This window comes from Aotus nancymaae, unplaced genomic scaffold, assembly GCF_030222135.1.
Source record: "Aotus nancymaae isolate 86718 unplaced genomic scaffold, 86718_ANA_hifiasm-v0.15.2.pri h1tg000010l, whole genome shotgun sequence".
Classification (NCBI taxonomy): Eukaryota; Metazoa; Chordata; class Mammalia; order Primates; family Aotidae; genus Aotus; species Aotus nancymaae.
Genome location: NW_026988421.1, coordinates 38,783,504 through 38,803,785, shown reverse-complemented (window position 1 = coordinate 38,803,785; position 20,282 = coordinate 38,783,504). Strand labels below are relative to the sequence as shown.

Here is a 20,282-nt window from a genome sequence, read left to right as displayed (position 1 = left end):
ATATATTCCCTGCCAAACACACAGTCAGTGCTCTATAAATATTTGTTAAACGAGTGACTCTTACTACAGTGCTATTTCAGATACTGTACTGTCCCAACCAGTAACATAGAATACTAACATTAGTACTAAGTCCTTATTTGAGAAAAGGATCTCAAACACTAATACCAATCTTCGAACAGAATCACCTGAGTTTAAGCCACTGACTTAACCAACTTTGAAAACACTCTACCTTGGGTCTTGTATTGTAGGATAATCTATTTCCTTTATAGTTTAAGCTATGTGAGTCAAGGGATCATGTTACTTGTATCCAAAGGCCTCCTCATTAACCTACTCCTATACACAAAAGATCAGAGAAGAGAAAAATAAATTATCAATTGGTAAAATAAGAAGTCTATGTCTAGGCTGTTTAGCAGGAGATGGTATGGGCAGGGCTGGAGTGTTGGAGAAAGGGCAGTAGGCCAGGCTCTACTATTTCTGGAGGAATCCTTTGAGCCATTATATGACTCTGTTCTCTGAATAGGGACAGTTGAAAACATTTCACACAGCTTAAATCAGAGGTCCTCAAGCTTGATGCATATTGGAAACATCTGGAAAACTTTCAGAACTGTCCAATGCACAGGCCACGACTTGGACCAACTAAATCAAAATCTTGGGAGGTTCTGGGGGAGGCATCAGTATTTTGTAAAGCTTACCAGTTGAATCTAATATGCAGCCAAAGTTAAGAACTGCTGGCCTAGAGGGACCATCCAAATCCAGGAATGGGTGTCCACTCATTGACGGAAAGAGGGAAAGATCAAGGCCAGAAGTCAGCGACACTGCACATGGGCTGCTCTGAGTTTGGGATCCTTGCCCACTAATGAGAGGGTTTGTTCAGATCACAGCTCCGAGTACCTGCTGGAAAACTCTATGAGGAACCTAGAGATGAAAGCTGAGGAAGAGATTCTCCCTTTGCAGCTTGAAGGGCCACTCAAACTTGTATAGAACTTTTGGACTCACGTTGATAAAAATGCACAGTTCACTCCCACACTAGAGATTTCAGCTTGGGGATGAACTAAAAGGAGAGCCATCAATTTAGAGGAAAAAAAAAACCAGTCCTTCCTTGTATAACTAAATTAAACTTTATATTTTTTTGGAACAGAATATCATGCACTCCAAATTCAAGTGATTCTCTCATGTTAAATTTTTAAAAGTAAAGTTGCTTTTACTATTAGATGAGATATCAGGACGTGAAATACAGGTAATTCTATTTGATAGTAAAACTCCAGGAACACCCTGCTCTTTGACCAGCTCCTCCCTCCTCAGCTGCCCACCGTCACCCCAAAATTGGGTCAGGCTGGCACAGGTGACCAGCACAAGCTGGCCATGCCTGCTAGGAAATAGCTCCCCTGTAAGAAGGGGGCTGTAGGAGAAGGGGCGCCTCCATGGGAGATTTCAAGAAGGCCATGTGAAGCAGAGGGAGGGACATTAAGTGACCAGTCAATGTTCAGCTGGCTCAACCTGGCCACGCCACCTTGAAGAAGTCACTTCACCTATCTGGATCTTCGTTTCTTCTTTTATAAAGTTAGGCACTTGAGCCCCATGGTCTTCGAGGTCCCTGATGGAACCCAAGTTTGATTTTTCTCCATCTCTTGGGAACAGGGCACTCTCCTCCACCAAACCATCAGCATAAATAAAGAGGAAACAAAATAGGGGCTATAAATTCCAGCACTTACAGAGGTCGGCAGATAGTGGAGAGTGAAGCCATGGGTGGAGACTGGCCAAAACGAGACTGTGGCCAATGACGCATCTAGGACGCATGCCCCATCTAAAGGGCACAGCTGCTATTCAACTTCATGTATTGGTTGCCATGTGGGAAGACCTTATAATTTTTTCAGGAAGAAAAGTAAATCCAGATTTTTTAATGTAGTTCACTGATTGTAATATCATGGCAATAAATTCTTTAAAAATCCTTTGTCAAATAAAATACATCTGTGCCCAGATACAGCCTGCGGGCCTGTGGCTTACAGCTCTGACATAGAGGATTCTATGATATGATAAAACTTTATTCTTCATACTTGGGCCTTTTTAGTAGCTTGGTCAACGTGGTGCAGATCTTTCTTTAGATACGCTGTGCAGATTTTAGGCAGAACTAGAGCAACAACTTAGATCACAGACCTGCTGCCTCTCACTCCAAGGAGTTGTGCTGCTCCCTTCCATCCAGAACTGGTGCCCACTGTCCCTTCCCTATGCCCCTCTGTGCAGCTGGAAGTTCTGCCCCTTCAGGAAGGTGCTTGCTCAAGACATAGAAGCCACTCCAACCTTTCCCACACCAACTCCTTGCCCATTAAAGCTGAGACATGGCCCCCAACATAACCCTGACCCAGCAGAGATTGTGTGTGTGTGTGTGTGTGTGTGAGCAGAAACCACAGATGTGGACAGTCAGAGTTGGGGGAGAAGCAGTAGCAGCAGCTCAAGTCATTGCCCCTGCTCCCCAACCCAGTGGTCAGGTGGTAGGAAGGGTGGTCACTAATGGGATTGGGGCCTTGTGAATATCCTCAGATAGATCCATGTCTTGGTCCCTACTAACTCTGCTTAGTTGTTCCTAAACAAAAAAAAAAAAAAGGGGAATGTCAGTTGAGTTTATTTGACTATGGCTTTGAGAAAGAAAATATACTCAGGTCTTATATCAAACACATTTATTCTTAAAGTGAGAAGCTCATCAAGGATAGCTAGAGGAGAGTGAAATATTTACAGTAGAAAAAGTATGGATGCTAACCAAACTTCAAATTCTGTCACTGCAGAGTTATTCCAATAGTACTTTTCCACCATGGCACATCACACATGTTAAAATTAACCGCATTCTTGTAACACCTCTCAATGATGTGCACAAAAATAGAAGCAACATTCTGGAACTCCTTTTCTTAAGATCCTACAGAATAGATTTATGCACACACAAAAACAAGTATAATACAACACATTCAAAACAAGTCACATCCATTTTTCTTAAAAGAAAACAGCGAGATGAAAATAGGCAAGTGATGGGCTGCTATTTCTATGTGCAAGGTACTGGATTCTTGCATTAGGAATCCTAGTGTCGGGCCTCACGTCGAACATCACATCAAAAGTGTGCAGAAAAATGACTCACCTTCAATATGAAGGATGTGAGTTGTGTACAGTGACAACAGTCTCAAAGATACAACATTATTGCAGGAGGAATGCCTGTGTACAGAATGGACCTTCTTATGAGGCCAAAATCTCATGAGTTATCAGATGACCATTCAGATATTTGGGTTAAGCAATGACAGTTTTCTGGTTTAGTCAAGGCACTTGCAAAGAGCAATCTTTGACATGACATGAAGTCCCTATGTATTGTTAGCCATTGATGATGGCATGGTTTTTCTATTCCAAGCATTCAATAACAAGAACCCAAGCATGATGTTTTGACCACAAAGTCACTTATAACATTAGGACTGCAAAGCTGGATTTGCTTAAACTTTCCCCAAATTATGATTTTTTTATAGATAACATCTGAACAGAAAGGCTTCACTTAAGATCTTGATTCTTCAGAGCTGTAATTCATCTTCTTCCTTCAATACCACCCACACTCTTAAAGGTTATTTGACTTTTCTCCACAAGGATACATAGAATGGATCTTTTTCCCCTCCACAAATAATTTCCCCAGGAGAGAACTGTAAAACCAACTTAAAAACACAAAATAACCTTACGCTTTTTCCAACAACAATGATCAGACCTCCCACTCCTCTGACTTGAGCTTCAGAGCCCTTTGTGTATACTTTTCACACATTCCTCATACCATTAACACAGCTTTCCATCACCATCGGCCATCCTTCCTCAACTTTTCCTTGCCCAACATGAAAGCTAGTGGATTGAGAGGGAAGGAGGAAGGGCACTGAAAAGGGATTACCTTTATAAAAATGGTTTTCAAACTGCTACTTGATCCTCCAAACCCCAACTGAGTAGCATCATCTGTATAGACCCCAACACTAAATTCTCACATGGCTTTCTTTTCCATAGCCAGGTCTCAAAAGCTCAGATCTAAACCTACTGATGGAGTAGCAAAGGCTTCCTAACATTGAGCAATACAGACCTAGGATTGCATAGGGGGATATGACAAGTCAAGACCAGTCACATTGTTGCTTAATTCATCGATAAGAGGCCAAGTTCTCCATTCTCCCCCAGCTCTGCCACTCTGGGAAGAGCCCACTAGCCAGCCTTGGACTGCCAAAGATTGTTGACTCTAACTCTGTCTTAGGAGACGTCTGGTGGAAGGCACAGTCCTGAGGTGCCATCTGTGTCTGCACCCCATCAGGCTTCCACTGAACATGGACAATTCTATAATTCTGACCATCATTGTTGTCCCAAAAGACTTGCCCATTAGCATGGTAAGAGATGCAGAACTCAATTTTCTGCTCAGTTGGAATGACAGGGGGTAAGTCAATGGCAAATGAGAAGGTATCACTATCTGAGCCACCATATACATTTTTCATATAGACACAGTCCATGTCAGTGTAGTTTTTCCAAGAATCAAAAGTGATACGGACCTGAACTTTCTTCTCAAAGCTCACATTTTTTACTTTTACAGTCCCTGTCACTGTTCGCTCTTGCAAAGAGCAGTTCTCCAGACAGACAAAGTTCTTCTGAAAGTGGTTCCGGAAACTTAGGTAATCAGTTGAAGGCTGAGGGAAATCTAAAATCAAGTTTTTCTCCTCGTGGAGTTTTAAGCCAGAGGAGATATCATTAAGGTCCAAGAGATCAAACTGGAGATCCCATGCTGGTTCTTCTGGGATGTCAGAGAAGACATGGATCGCGGTGAGAGACAGGCCCTTGGAGTCAGCAAACACAACGCGCTTCTTGGCTTGGTTGTGCGAGCAGTTCCAGTCATTCTGTGATTTGGCTTCCTGTTTTATGTTGAGACATGGTTTCAGAGGCTTTAATTTATTCACAAAATGTCTTCGTTGAAAGTCATTGTAAGGGCCCAGGAAACTCTTCACAGGTGGTGAATGAGCCAAGCAAAGCCTCATGGCCACATCCACTGGCATGACTGAACTTGTCAAAGGACGTGGATCTAAAACCTGGATCATTCTGGAATGCAAAGGGAAGGGGGATTATCACCTGGATCGGAAGTGCTCTTCCCCAGTGCCAAATGCATATGTACTATTGTTGTGCTAACTAAATGACAGCCAGTGCACTAGTATCAGGCAGGTGCTGTCATATGTAGTAAAAGAGAACAGTATTAAGTGATCAGATCTTCTTTCTATGTGTACCTTTACCTTTGGCTGGCTAATGGCTGACTAAGTGTCAATTGCTTAAAACACTTAGAGGGGGATAGGGTCTCGGTTTCCCCATCTGAGAAATAAAAGTGTTCGATTTGATGATCTCCAAGGCAGCCTTAAGAATCATGTGCTCTGTTCTGGACCAGTGGTCCTCAAACCTGTCTGGTCACCATGCCTAGGGAAGTTCCCTCCTCTCTCCCTCCCTCCCTCCCTCTTTCCCTGCTTCCCTCCTTCCCTCCTTCCCTCCTTCCTTTTCCTGGGACTTCATGCCTCAGGGAATCCCTTCCTCCCTTCCTCCCTTCCTTCCCTCCTTCCTTCCTTTTCCTGGGACTTCATGCCTCAGGGAATCCCTTCCTTCCTCCCTTCCTCCCTTCCTTCCCTCCCTCCTTCCTTTTCCTGGGATTTCATGCCTCAGGGAATCCCTTCCTCCCTTCCTCCCTTCCTTCCCTCCCTCCTTCCTTTTCCTGGGACTTCATGCCTAGGGAATTAATTCCTTCCTTTCTTCCTTCCTTCCTTTCCTTCCTTCTTTCCACCCTTTTCCTGGGACTTAGAGCCACTGAAGCAGAACTTCTGGGGCTAGGGCCAAGGGATGCATATGTTCCTAAAGCTTCCCAGGTGATTCTAATAACCAGACAAGTTCAGGAGCCACAGTTCCAGACCCTCTGCTCCCTCTGGATGCTTTGGTTTATTTTGCTGCTAAATTGATTGACACTTCTCTGGTAATTCACTTGGAAACAAACAAAAATAACATGCAACAGTTTTGACAGTGAGAAGGCTAGAGAAGTCGAAGAATTCTTTTTGCACTTTATCATGCTCTTCCTCATTTTTCACAAATAACCACTGAAATACAAGTCAACAATTCATGCACTTAAAAACTGTGTGTAATTGATAGTTTACCTAAAGAGATGCCCATGACAAGTCCACATTTAAGTGGAAAAACTGATTACCTGAAAGTTGGAGTGTTTTAAGATATACATTATATATATGAACTTGTAAATATTGAAAAACTCTATAGGAAATATGCCTTTCCTAATAATATAATAATTATTATCTCTGGGTGATAGGATTATAGATGATCTATTTTCATTTTTGTTCTTTTTTGGCATTTTCTAATAGGCATTTATAAGTAGAAAGACAATAAAGCTATTTAAAGTTTTAAACATGACCATGCTCAACAATATTAAACCAAGAAGCATTCATAAAGAATACCTTTTTTCTGGCCTTCAGTCCTCATTATGTATTTCCAAGCTTATGGCATTAGGATTTTTTTTCCCTATCTTAGCCTTACAAGTAAGAGGTGTATGTATACTATACATGACATTTCTCAATCTGGTTTTAGTAACTCTCCTCACAGCAGCTCTAAACATGTATGCAAGTGGTCATTATCACAAAAATGAGTAATAAAGAACACTCACAGAATTTACTGTATTAGCTCTGGGGTTTTTCTGGGAGACTTGCAAACTTAGAACAAGCAAATGAAAGCTAAAGCTATATTTGTGGGTCTAATAATAGTTAATAGGCAAGATTTTTAGAGAAGTCTTCTGCTCAGCTATGTCTGGAGAAGCTATTTAAAGTAGTTTTATGGGAGGTTTTTTTTTTTTCTTTGACTTTTTGCATTTATAGAAGGACAGTTTTAGGATTGGGTGATTTCCCTGGAACTTTAAGTCCTGGACAAGAGTTAAAAATAATCAATTGCTCAAACTCTTGAGATTTTGCTATGGCAAACTGTGACAAGAAGGACGAATGACTGCAAACACCGTCCTGTAAATTTTTTCCTCCAAGCTAAACCACCCAACCAGCAATGTCAGAGTGCTGTTCTCGCCACTTTAGCTGCCCGAGTCTTTGGGACATTTGTGCAGGACCAAAAGAACAGCCGCATCCCTGAGAAAATCCGAACTCAAGCTGATTCACGTTAAGATCATTTCTGCTTTAGTTTGCTGATTTCTAAAATAGGCTCTACTTAAGAAATAGAGCCAAGTTTCTATACCTCCAAGGCCTCTCTGTTGCCAGATTCAACTAAGCAGTCAGTCCACTTGTCCTCCCTGGGGTGTCCCTTTCCAGAGATGACAGAACTGAAACGCCTCCCAACTTCCCCACAACTGCGCGTCCCCTTGTGTTCCCGGCGCGCAGAGTTGCAGCGAACCTACCTGGTGCAGCTCATGAGGCAGAGAGGCGCGGCGGACCGTGAGAGCCAGCACCCGCTGCCTGCACAAATTTGAACCCCAGCTACCGGCCTTGCCCCGCGGCGATCGCTGGGACGGAATGAGGGCCGGGCGCCGAGAGGCCGCTTATCTGCTCCGAAGCACGTGACCCGATCCCTGGGACCAATCGCCGGGCCTCGGGCCCCATGGCGCGACCAACCAGCGCCTAGCTAGGGCACGGACCCTCGCCCCGGGAGCGTGATCGCCCCTGGGCCGGACGTGCAGAGCGCGAGCTGGGCGTCCCGGGAAGGTTCGGGGACTCTCGGGCCAGCTGGACCCAGCTGCGAAACAGGAACCCTGGGCCAGGGGCCAGGCAGGCACGTACCGCATGCAGCGGGCGCCGGCCAGGAGAGAGCGCAGCCAGCTCGCCCAGGAGGGGCGCCAGTGCCTCAGGCTTGGGGCGGCTGTTACTCGCGAATGGCTTTGTAGGTCAGTGCAGTTGAATCTACACACAGAAGATGTGGCTAAGTCCGAATGTGTAGGTATCGCATTTGAAATGTTTATATTATTCATTGCCCTCTGTATCCGCGTTTCTCCCTCACCTTAGCCTGCGCGACCCCAAACTGGCTGCATGCTTTTTGGTTAGGATGAGTTCACAGATGCACCCCACAGTAGACAACTGCCAGGAATTACCAACTTATCTAACAAATGTTGTTAGGAAAGCATACGAGCCCCAGAAAACACAGAGGTGGAATTAATTAAAAGACACTTTGTATTTCCGTCTGTTCTTCAATTTTCTCCCCTGAGGGGGACACTAAAGCCGAAAGTGAAATGACCCTTTTCACACATAGAGCCTGTCAGAGGCAGCAGTCAACCCAAACCCCTCACTCAATTCTGAGGTCCCCTGGGAGTGGTGTGGAAATCAGAATGTTAAAATACAATTTAAAAAAGCACGCTGTATGTTTCATGAGTCTTCTGAGTCAGTCACTTTTGCTAAGGTTCCGTTATTTTGTTCAGTTTGGGGATTTTTTTAGACCATCTACAACTGTAAAATTAAATGTCTAAGTCAAGTCAAAATTATTACCACGTCCTAGTTCTGAGCTCCATTCGTCAATTAAAATATACAAAAATTCCTATGTCTTTTAAACAACTGTCAAACAGTGGAATTGTTAAAAGTGGAGTTATTAGAGTGAAGAAAAAAAGATCACGCTGAATATCACAGGATAAGGCACTTCATGCCTGAGTTTTATTTTTGAAATATCTAATTCCTGGCAGGTCTTCTAGCTCCCTTAGCTCAACCAAAACTAGCTGGAAGGTCTTTGGATTGACACTTACTAGCTACATAAATGTAGGCAAGTTCTAACCTCAATTTCCTCATGTGTAATGGTGCCAATGAACAGACTGAGCATAATTCCCAGCTCCTGTGTTCAACCCTGGCTAGCTCTCAAGTTTCTACTTGATCTCTCACATAGAGGTTTTACTCTATCACTTCAGGACACCTGTTGCCTGAGCTAAAATATTGAGAATAGCTGCTGCTTGTTGAGCCTTTACTCTGTGTCAAACACTGTGTGCTATCAATTCAGTTCTTACAACAACCCTACGTGATATGTCCAATTATTAATCCCATTTTAGAGAAAAGAAAACGGAGACACTGGGTAGTCAGGAAACCTGTCCAGAAGATCACTTGAGTCCAGGAGTTCGAGACCGGCCTGGCCAACATGGTGAAACCCTGTCCCTACTAAAAATACAAAAATTAGCTGGGCATGGTGTTGCATGCCTGTACTCTCAGCTACTCTGGAGGCTGAGGCAGGAAAATCGCGTGAACCCGGGAGGTGGAGGTTGCAGTGAGCCAAGATTGCACCACTGCACTCCAGCCTGAGTGACAGAGTAAAACTCTGTCAAAAAGGAAAAAAAAAAGAAAACAAGAAAAAACCTGCCCAGGATCCCACAGGTAGAGCAGGGATTAGAGCCTGGCTGATGCCAGAGCAATAACCACTGCACCATACCACCTTCTTTTAATGACCTATCAGTGGTTAGAATTATGGAGGTAGAAGGAGGTGATAGGCATCAACCTCTTTATTTCACAGATGAGGAAGCAAAAACTTAGAGAGATCAAGCTGCTTGCCAGAGGCTGGCTAGGTCTGAGCCAAAACTAGAACCCTGGGTATTCTTTTCCTCTACCTATAGTCATATATCGAGCTAAACAGTAAATATTACCAGTTAAAATGATGTAGAAACATGAATAACAATTTATGGTGATTGCATTTTGAGAGAAAGGTATGCATGCATAGAAAACAGAATGTGCTCTACAGAAACGTGAACAGTTCATTTTGGGATGGTGAGATTATGAATGATTAAAAATGTCTTTGTTGTTCTGCTCTGTTTTCTTTTTAAAAATTTTCTATAATGAACATGGATGACTTAATTAAGAAATAATTTTTCAAGGGGGTTTAAACTTTCAAATTCAACACACACAGCGTACCTGCTAGGTGCCAAGAACTGTGGTGGAAATTTTCACACGCTTATGCCATGTATTCGCACCACCCTTTCAGGTTGCACCTGTTCCATTCATACAGCTTTCTCTCCTGCCCCCTGGTGTCTACTAATGTCATAGTAGTCACTCTCCCTTTCAACTCCTTCAAATGGAAGATTCAGAGAGACCATGCTTTCTCCTAAAAGGACTCGACACTCAATAAACTTCTAAACTGGATGATCCAGGCTTTTCACTTCTGTCTCCTTCCTGGAGACAGAAGGGTCTTACTCCCCTTCATTATGAGATGAGAGGAACTGGGATGGAATCAGTGTTCTTAGTTGGGAGTCGCAACAATGAAGACAGAGTAGACAAGGAATCCTGGGGAGTTTTATTATTATTCATAGGATTTCTCCCACTGTGGTTTGGCAGCATCTAAACATGCTTGGTCCTACCTATCTTAACAATAAATCTATCAGCAGGAGATTATTGAGCTGTGCAGTATTTCTAGCTCCATGCCAGGGGTTCAAAAGTCTCAGCAGCCATAATCTTTTGACCGTGGGGAGGTTACCATCATTATTACAGAAAAACAAATTCATAAAATAACCAGGGGACATTTTAAGAAGCTACTAAGCAAGCGACTGATGACTGTGGGGCTTACACAAGTGGGTGTCTTACAGCATTTGCTCAACACATTGCCTGAGAGTTGCCTTTGGAAAAACACCCTGGGGGGTTGCCAAGTTGCCAACTCATTTTCTGCAAGCTTGTCTTTTTTCAGTGCCAAATCAAGAAAGTCCTTGAGAGTTCAGTCCCATAGTTATTAATATAAAAATATCAGTACTTTAACCACAGTTAGTGGTAACTGAGAGAAACCTCACAATTGATCTTCACTGAAGATCAATTGTGAAGTTTCAGTGAAGAGTCAGGGAAGTTGAGAATTGTTTTTTTAATTATGATTAAAAGGAGCAGGTTTTGCATTTTGGAGAACAAAAAAGGTACCAATTCATTTGTCTCAGTTAATAGTAAGCTCTCTTGTACACTATTTTCTTCTTCCTTCTTTAGCTACGTTCAATAGGAACCCCAATATTAGATGAAAGGATGTAACCTGAAAAAACATGTAGTGCTTACTTTGGGCTAGGCACTGTTTTAAGCACTTAGAAATATTAACTCAGGTAATCTTTATAAGAATCTGGTGAGGCAGAAACCCATTTCACAGATGAGGAAAATCAGACATCTGGGGGCAAATTGTCCAAGATCACACAGCTAGTAGGTGACAGGACCAGGTTTCAAACCCCTCTAGAATCTATGCTCCTCGTGTGTGAGTTGCTCTGAAAAGGACGAGCACCACACTGATACCTACTAAGACCAAAAAGCAGCTCCAAAGCCAGAGAGATCCTGAAAAGAGAAGGCTCCCTGTGGAATATCTGTGAAGCTTCAAGGAGGCGATGGGACTTGGGAAGGCCAGGAAAACGGGAAGAACTTAAGTATGGTGTGAGAGCATCTTTAGGGCATTTAGATGACAAGAATACAGCTGTGTGGCTCAACAAGTGAGAGAGCAAATAATATCACAATTGAAATGGTGCCAGCCACCCACCGATCCACTCAAAGGGCATATTCCCAGAGGCAAGTGGGGGAAGTGATAGGAGTAACAAATCTGCTTGTTGCCAGGCATACTATACTACCAATCATTCAGTATAATTTTCACTACTGGAAATGTTTGAGTTTTTACTTCAAACCCCACTTGTAAAATATCCCAGTAAAAGCAGAGAACAGTCTGGGTATGGTGGGAAAGCGTAATTGTTAGCAATAATAAGGGGTTGAAGAAAGTGCAGGGCTGGGCACGGTGGCTCACAACTGAAATCCCAGCGCTTTGGAAGGCCGAGGTGGGCAGATCACTTGAGGTCAGGGGTTTGAGACCATCCTGGCCAACATAGTCAAACCCTGTCTCTACTAAAAAATACAAAATTAGCTGGGCATGGTGGCAGGCGCCTGTAATCCCAGCTACTTGGGAGGCTGGGACATGAGAGTCACTTGAGGCGAAGGTTGTGAGTTGAGATCGCACCACTGCACTCCAGCCTACGTGATAGAGCAAGACTGCATCTCAAAAAATAAAATTTAAAAAAAGTGCAGGACACCACCTGAAACATGTAGGTATCTCAGGTGAGGTGAAGAAAAGGAGAGAGGAGGGTGGATGAAAAAAAGGAAGATATCACTGTATCCAGTTGGCTTAGTGGCAAATGGATCGTGTGAATATTACACACATTTGCTACACATGCCTCAGGACTTCAGAGAAAGGAGCAGCCTGTGGGGGTCAGGATGGCCAAAGAGGACCAGGACTTATTGGGTAATTACAAGGAGAACAATTTGGCTAGAGGTGAGGATTCTGGCTGGGGAGAATGGGGAAGAGGGGTCAAAAGAGAGTGGTTTTTTTTTTTTTTTTAGACAGACTCTCACTCTGTCACCTAGATTGGCACCATCTTGACTGCAACCTCAGCCTCCCGGATTCAAGTGATTCTCCTGCCTCAGCCATCCCCAGTAGCTGGGATGACAGGTGTGTACCATGATGCCTGGCTAATTTTTGTATTTTTAGTATTTTTTTAGTAGAGATGGGGTTTCACCATGTTGGCCAGGCTGGTCTTGAACTCCTGACCTCAAGTGATACCAAGAGATACTAGCCCTACCAGCTTAAATTTTTTATAAAGTTAAAGTTTAAAAAAATAAACTGGAATTGGTGTATGAGTAAAGAATCAGATCGGTGAGATGAAAGAGTTCATCAAATAGACTACTTACATATCAGAATTTCATATATGATACAGGTGGGTATTTCTCAGGAGCTGAAGAACAGCTTATTCAATAAAAGAGCAGCTGGCTAAACATATAGGGTGGTGTAGGAGGATTAGAAGAATGTATGTAAGAAATTGTTTTATTCAGACCTCTATAGAGGGGGACAACAGTGTTTTGATTGCACAGCAACATACATGAATAAAGCACCTCATGAGGGAATTCTGCAAAGGGAAGGCTGGCCTATTCAACTGCCCTGCATACTGTAATTTGGGTGACTTAGAGAGTTTTCTTTTTGACTTAGGACTTATGGGATAGAGAAAAAGTACTGGGGCAATTACTTAGTAAGAAAAAGCTCATTGAGACAATACATTAAATATACCTTTTTTTTTTTTAAGATGGAATCTCGCTGTGTCACCCAGACTGGAGTGCAGGGATGTGATCTCGGCCTGCTGCCACCTCCGCCTCCTGGGTTCAGGCGATTCTCGTGCCTCGGCTTCCAGAGTATTTCGGATTACAGGTGTGTGCAACCACACCCAGCTAATTTTTATATTTTTAGAGGAGACAGGTTTTCACCACGTTGGCCAGGCTGGTCTCGACCTCTTGACCTCAAGTGACCTGCCTGCCTTGGCCTCCCAAAGTGCTGGGATTACAGGTGTGAGCCACCATACCCAGCCTAATGTATACTCTTAAGTACACATTCCTTCCTATCTCAAGTTCCTCCTTTCTAAGAAGCAGGAGAAAACCCTCCATGGGTACAGCTGATAGGATGTGTCTGTGCTGGGTGGGCCTGGATGCCCCATGTGTGTTCTATCGCTCTATCTGGGCAGGGATATACACCTCTAGTTTATTTTACTGAATCTTTATATCCTGACTTTGCAGTCTATCCTTTTGTTTGAAAACCAAATGGCCTTTGAGATGCAGAGGCTCTCTGCCTAACCAGGCCACTATTTACTCACCAGATTCATGTTATCTAGAGTAGTCTACTTTTCAGCTCTGTAATCTGGTTTCTGGACTCAGCTGTTAACTTTAGCTATTGAAGGGGTTTTGAAGACCGTTTGGCAGAGGAGACCAAACTGAAAACAGGTCCCCCATTTGTAAGGTACCATACACTTTCTTTCTCATATAACATATTAAACATCTCCTCCTCTGCGAGTCCACTCCCCTCACACATATACAAACACATCACATCACCTTTTTCCCAACTCTGGACATAACTGTTAGTAACTGCTTGCTCCAAAAGATGTTCAGAACTCTTCGTTCTTTTCTTTTAAACCAGAATGCTGTATTTTCTCCCTTAACCATGGGGAGAAAAAGCAGATCTGGTCTAAGCCAGAGCTTTGTGTCTATCAGAGAACTATTTCTGTTTAGCTGCTAAATGCCTGGTAAGTGGTGAAAAGTTCCAACAGGTGAAAGTTGGGGAGGATTAACAATTTCCAGATCCTACTGAGTCAACTGTTTTTACCAGGGCTTTAATATTTTGTCTGAAGTGTAGCAAATCCTCTACAATGTCACCCACAGTTTTAAAAACACATTTTTTATTTTTTTTATTTTTAAGGTCAGGGGTACATGTGCAGATTTGTTATATAAGTAAACTCGTGTCACTGGGGGTTGTTATACAAATTATTTCATCATGCAGGTATTAAGCCTAGTACACATTAGTTTTTTTCCTGATCCTCTCCCTCCTCCCACCCTCCACCCTCCAGTACGCCCCAGTGTCTGTTGTTCTCCTCTGTGTCCATGAAAAACACATTTTAAAGCCAACTTTCTCCAAGTCTTGTTGCTCTCTATTAGCAAGGTATTAATTTTTTTAAATGAGAAACTATTAATCTCCTAAGCCACTTAGTAAAATTGGCAATTATTTGAGAGCCACTGATAAGAAGACAAAAAACTTCAAAATGCTGTTACTTTCCCTGTCAAAAAAAAACACCTCCAATAATCAAAATTGATGGTGTTGGGAAAAAAAGCATTAGGTCTTGCTTTCCTGTATACATTGTTGAGTTTTCTTCATTACAGAAATTTGGAGCTCAGACAATTGGTGATTAAAAGTAATTTTTTCTTTCTGAAGAAAGATAGAAGAAAAGTTAATGTTAAGAACAAACTATGAATCCAGCACTGCTCAGTCCTTTTACATATTTTATGATATAATCACTGCTACAATATGATTATAATCTAATGTGTTCTTGAAGTTTAATGCTATTAAATTAAAAAGAAGAACAGGACTGTTGCTTAAAACAGGGCAAAAGATGGTTAGGTATCATTTTCTCTTCTCTTGCTTCTACCCTGTCCTACCCCCAAATTCAAAGTTTTTATGCTATTTACAAAATTTAGTCTTCTTCATAATTGATAGTGGATGAAGTTACTGTTTTGCAAACTACAAACAGAAATGCAAGATCCAATCAGTCAAAATCACAGAGGCAGCACAGAGCAATAATATTTTACGTATGATTAGCTCTTTCAACTTTACAAATGCCTTCATCTCCTTTATTTAATCTTCATTAAAACTCTGTGAAGCCACTCTTATGATTTCATCTTACAAAAGGGGAAAGCGAGACCCCAAAAAGCTGAATGACTATAGCAGGGTTCACAACTATTAAGTAATTGGGTCAGGCTTCCAAGCCAGGACCTGACCTTGTGTATATACCTCGCCTGAGTAGTTAGCTGCTTCATTCACAGATATTAAAGTAGGATCTGAGCATGAGCATCTTGTTGGACGCTTCTGTCTTCCTCACCTCCGTATTTAATCAGTCACCAAGTCCTGCCTACTTTGACCTTCTTACTACTTCTCAAAATTGATGTCCTCCTCTCCACTCCCTTGCCCCTCACCATCCCTCACTTGAATTGTAATAGCCTTTTAATCAGCTTTTCCTAATCTATATTGTGTCTCTCAGGTGCATCTTTCTCACAGCCAACAAAGTGTCTAAAATGTAGCTCTGACCACAGAATCTTGCTATGGCTGTCCATAATCTAAATCTACTAAAAATAAATAACTGAAACAAACTGCTGACTTTCATGGCCCTCCAAGATCTCTGCTTGTCTCACTGACTTCATCTTCATTTGTCACTACCTATCTCTACTTGTACTCATAAAGTGCCTATCCCACCTGGAGCATCCTCTCTTCATTTGCCTTTGCTTGACTAATGTCTAGTCCTTCTCTATGGCTCAGCTCTGATGTCACCTGCTTTTCCTGCTCTCCCTCCACCAACTCAGGGACTTTCCTCTGTCTTTTCTGTAAGACCCTGTGATTATTTTTATTATTCATTTACCACCTACTTTTATAAAAATCTGGTTTGTGTTTGTCTCTTCCATTAGACTGTAAGCTCTCTGAGGGCAAAGGCAATGTCCTATTCATCTGTGTTTCTCCAACACTGGGCACAATACCCAGCTCAAACAATACATGCCTGTTGGGTAAATTGTATACATTAATCATGAAAAATACTTGCTGGTTTCAGAATCCTGCACAGAAATTGAGAAGATGATGTTGAAATGATGTGAATGTGGTGAATCAGCAGGACAAAAACATGAACTCTCAAAAGATGCTTTCAGAAAGAGTCTAAAAAGAAGTGTTGACAAAAACTCTAAATAAGGAGAGTGTACTGTTAAGTTGGCAGTTGGGGGAAATGTTATTTAAAAAATACCACAGAGCAGTGCCAACCAAACCACCCAATGCCCCACACTCAGGAACCTCAGCAAAAGCACAAGTTGTCCTAGGACATGACAGATTTGTTTTCAGATCGTAAGTCAAACACCAGGACCATGACTGATGGAGACTTGGGTTCTTTTAAGCAGTAGCTCATCAGGAATTCTTTTAATATATAAACCCATTTGTCATCCTTTGAGTCTTCTTTGCTACATCTGGCTACTGTCCAACTTCTCCTTTTCCTTGTGGGCCTTCAAATACCTCTTTCCTCCTCTGTTTTCCAATGTCTCGTTGCCTTCTGCCTCTCATGTTATTGCTTGTGTAAGATCACCACTGACATAAAAATATCCTGGAAAATTCCACTGGCTAATGTATGCCTCTAATTGTGGAAAGTACATAGATCACCTAAGTCCCTCCCTTAATGTGCTGTGTTCTCCTGTTGGTTTCTACTGTTCCCTCTGCCTGGAAGTCCTTCACCTGGCCAACCCCATCCTCCTTCGAGGTCTGGCTCAAATGTCCAATGTTAAACTTCCTCCAACCCTAGAGACAGCAACAGAATGCCCTGCTCTTTCTCTGTACTACAGAGATGAATTTGCTTAGACAGCTAAAATAGCTTTTGTAGCACTCCATGGTTTTACTTATTTACACAACTATCTCTGCTATTAGACTATGGCCCACTGAGGACAGGCACCAAATATCATCCATTTCTGTATCCCTTACACTTACCAATGCCTAGAACATCATAGACACTCAAAAATATTTCTTTATTCCCAGGCAAGATGGCCGAATAGGAACAGCTCTGGTCTGCAGCTCCCAGAGAGACCAACACAGAAGGTGGGTGATTTCTGCATTTCCAACTGAGGTACCTGGCTCATCTCACTAGGACTGGTTAGACAGTGGGTACAGCCCATGGAGAGCAAGCAGAAGCAGGGTAGGGTATTGCCTCATCCAGGAAGTGCAAGGGGTCAGGAAACTCCCTTCCCCAGCCAAGGGAAGCCCGTGAGGGACCATCCCCTGAGGGAAGGTTCATTCCAGCCCAGATACTATGCTTTTCCCACCATCTTCACAACCCATAGACCAAGAGATGACCTCAAGTGTCTACACCACCAGGACCCTGGGTTTCAAGCACAAAGCTGAGCGGCCATTTGGGCAGACACCAGGCTAGCTACAGGAGGGTTTTTTTTGTTTTTTTGGTTTTCTTGTACCCCAGTGGTGCCTGGAATGCCACTGAGACAGAACCCATTTGTCATCCTTTGAGTCTTCTTTGGAAAGGGGGCAGAAGCCAGGGAACCAAGTGGTCTACCTCAGCGGATCCCACCGCCACAAAGCCTAGCAAGCTAAGATCCACCAGCTTGAAATTCTTGCTGCCAGCATAGCAGCCTGAAGTCGACCTGGGACACTTGAGCTTGATGGGGAAAGGGGCATCCAGCATTACTGAGGCTTGAGTAGGCAGTTTTCCCCTCACAGTGTAAACAAAGCCACCAGGAAGTTCGTACTGGGCAGAGCCCACCACAGCTCAGCAAAGCTGCTATAGCCAGACTCTCTCTCTAGATTCCTCCTCTGTGGGGAGGGCATCTCTGAAAGAAAGTCAGCAGCCCCAGTTAGGAGCTAATAGATAAAACTCCCATCTCCCTGGGACAGAGCGTCTGGGGAAGGGGTGGCTGTGAGTGAAGTTTCAACAGACTTAAACATTCCTGCCTACTGGCTCTGAAGAGAGCAGCAGATATCTCAGCACAGTGCTTGAGCTCTGCTAAGGGACTGACTGCCTCCTCAAGTGGGTCCCTGACCTCTGTGCCGCCTGACAGGGAGACACCTCCCAGCAGGGGTCAACAGACACCTCATACAGGAGAGCTCCAGCTGGTATCTGGCTGGTCCTCTGGGATGAAGCTTCCAGAAAGGAGCAGACAGCAGTCTTTGCTGTTCTGCAGCCTCCACTGGTGATACCCAGGCAAACAGGGTCTGGAGTGGACCTCCAGCAAACTCCAACAGACCTGCAGAAGAAGCACCTGTTAGAAGGAAAACTAACAAATAGGAAGCAATAGCATCAACATCAACAAAAAGGACAACCACTCAAAAACCCCATCCGAAGATCACCAACATCAAAGACCAACGGTAGACAAATCCACAAAGACGAGGGAAAAAAACAGCACCAAAAGCCTGAAAATTCCAAAAACCAGAATGCCTCTTCTCCAAAGGATCACAGCTCCTCACCAGCAAGGGAACAAAACTGGACAGAGAATAAGTTTGATGAATTCACAGAAGAAGGCCTCAGAAGGTGGATAATAACAAACTCCTTCGAGCTAAAGGAGCGTGTTCTAACCCAATGCAAGGAAACTAAGAACCTTGATAAAAGATTACAAGAACTGCCAACTAGAATAACCAGTTTAGAAAACAATATAAATGAACTGATGGAGCTGAAAACACAACACAAGAACTTCATGAAGCATACACAAGTATCAGTAGCAGAACCCAGGCCTGGGCGCCTTCAAAACCCTATGTTTGATCCTGACCTAATACTGCCCATGAAATAGCAATAGCAATAATTAACTTTATTGATGACTTACTAAATGACAGGCATTGTACTAAGTACTCCCTTGAACTGTTTTATTTGATGCTGGTAACAACCCAATGAGATAAGAATCAATTTAAGTATCATCTTAAGAGTAAGAAACTAAAGCAGAGAAAGTTAGAAACTTGCTCAAATGCCACTTCCTCAACAAAGCTTTGCCAGATTCCCTACACTCTAGAATACAGTTGCTCCCTCCTCTGAAATCTGAGGCACTGCAATGCATCTCCAATAGTATCACCACTCTCTGCTTCATATCCTTGCTGCTTGGCCTATATCATCCTTTTACTAAAAAACTACAAGGGCAATCTAGGTCTGACTCACCGTCAGTTACCCCAAAGCATCTGTCCATGGTTTCCCAAGAGCCATTCCCTAACAATTCCTTGCTTCAAGTAAGCACTTGTAGTATATTAATGACTGAACACTGGAATGCCTGCAGTGTGCCATCGAGGGACTCAACCAGTGATGAGTCACAGAGTCACCCTCAGTATTTGCTTAGACCACACCACTGGGCCCTCCAGCCAGAGAAGAACCAGTTATCTCACAGCCACTAGACTTCTGGATCATATTCAACATTAACCGGGAGACTGTGTACACTGCCTGAAGAGCAGACAAAATAAATTCAATTTCTGTTATTATAAGTAGCTCTTAGGTAGTAAAATAATCATAGTGGTGGAGACTTATAGGTTTTGGAAGCCATCACACCCAGTCCTGCTTTTCACCACTCCATAAACTTGAGCCCATTAGTGACTTAACTTACTTGAACTACAGACTTCTTATCTATAAAATAAAAAACAGTAAGAACCACCTGCTTGGGATTGTTAGTAGGATTAAGTGAGACAATACATGAAAAGCATCTATAACTGTGGTACCTGGCAGTAAATGGTTGTTATAATTAAGTATGAAAGTAGTATATTCTACGTGTTGCATTTAAGGAGGATCACTGGCAAACAGGAAACATGAGAGAGGACAAGAGGATTGTTCCATATCTTGTCAAAGGAACTGTTGGGGTTTGGCCTATGACATCTGGAAGAATGTGCAAGATATATCTTGAGAGATCTGTAGAATTCACATGTAGAAGAGAAAGACGAATTCTCTGTGGCTCCTAAGCTGAACAAGAACCAATGGATGAAGTGGTAAAGTCCAAATTTTGATTCACTATAAGGGAAGCCTTTCAAATGACTAGGCTGTCCAATTGGACTGGAAAACTAGCAAGAGTTTGCTCGTTGGACTTGCTCAGGCAGAGCCTGGAAGATATGTCAGAGATGCTAAAGGCAGAAATGCTTTATGTAGGAGGTCAGCCTCAATGGCAAGAAAGTTTCATACTAACGCCAAGATTCTGTTATTTTATTGTCCAGAAACTCAAGTGCACATTGGAAAGTTGAATAATGAAAGATCCAAAGATTTCATG

General features: G+C 42.9%; 1 protein-coding gene across 1 annotated transcript; it reads right to left on the bottom strand.

Moving 5' to 3' along the window:
• Nucleotides 1–2,660: 2,660 nt before the first annotated feature.
• PPP1R3C (protein phosphatase 1 regulatory subunit 3C) lies at nucleotides 2,661–7,531 on the bottom strand. Its single transcript, XM_012454766.3, has 2 exons — nucleotides 7,421–7,531; nucleotides 2,661–5,082 (listed from the first exon to the last, which is right to left on the bottom strand). Exons 1-2 carry the CDS (start codon nucleotides 7,432–7,434, stop codon nucleotides 4,143–4,145), a joined length of 954 nt encoding a protein of 317 aa, XP_012310189.2. The 5' UTR covers nucleotides 7,435–7,531; the 3' UTR covers nucleotides 2,661–4,142.
• Between the last annotated feature and the right edge of the window lie 12,751 nt (nucleotides 7,532–20,282).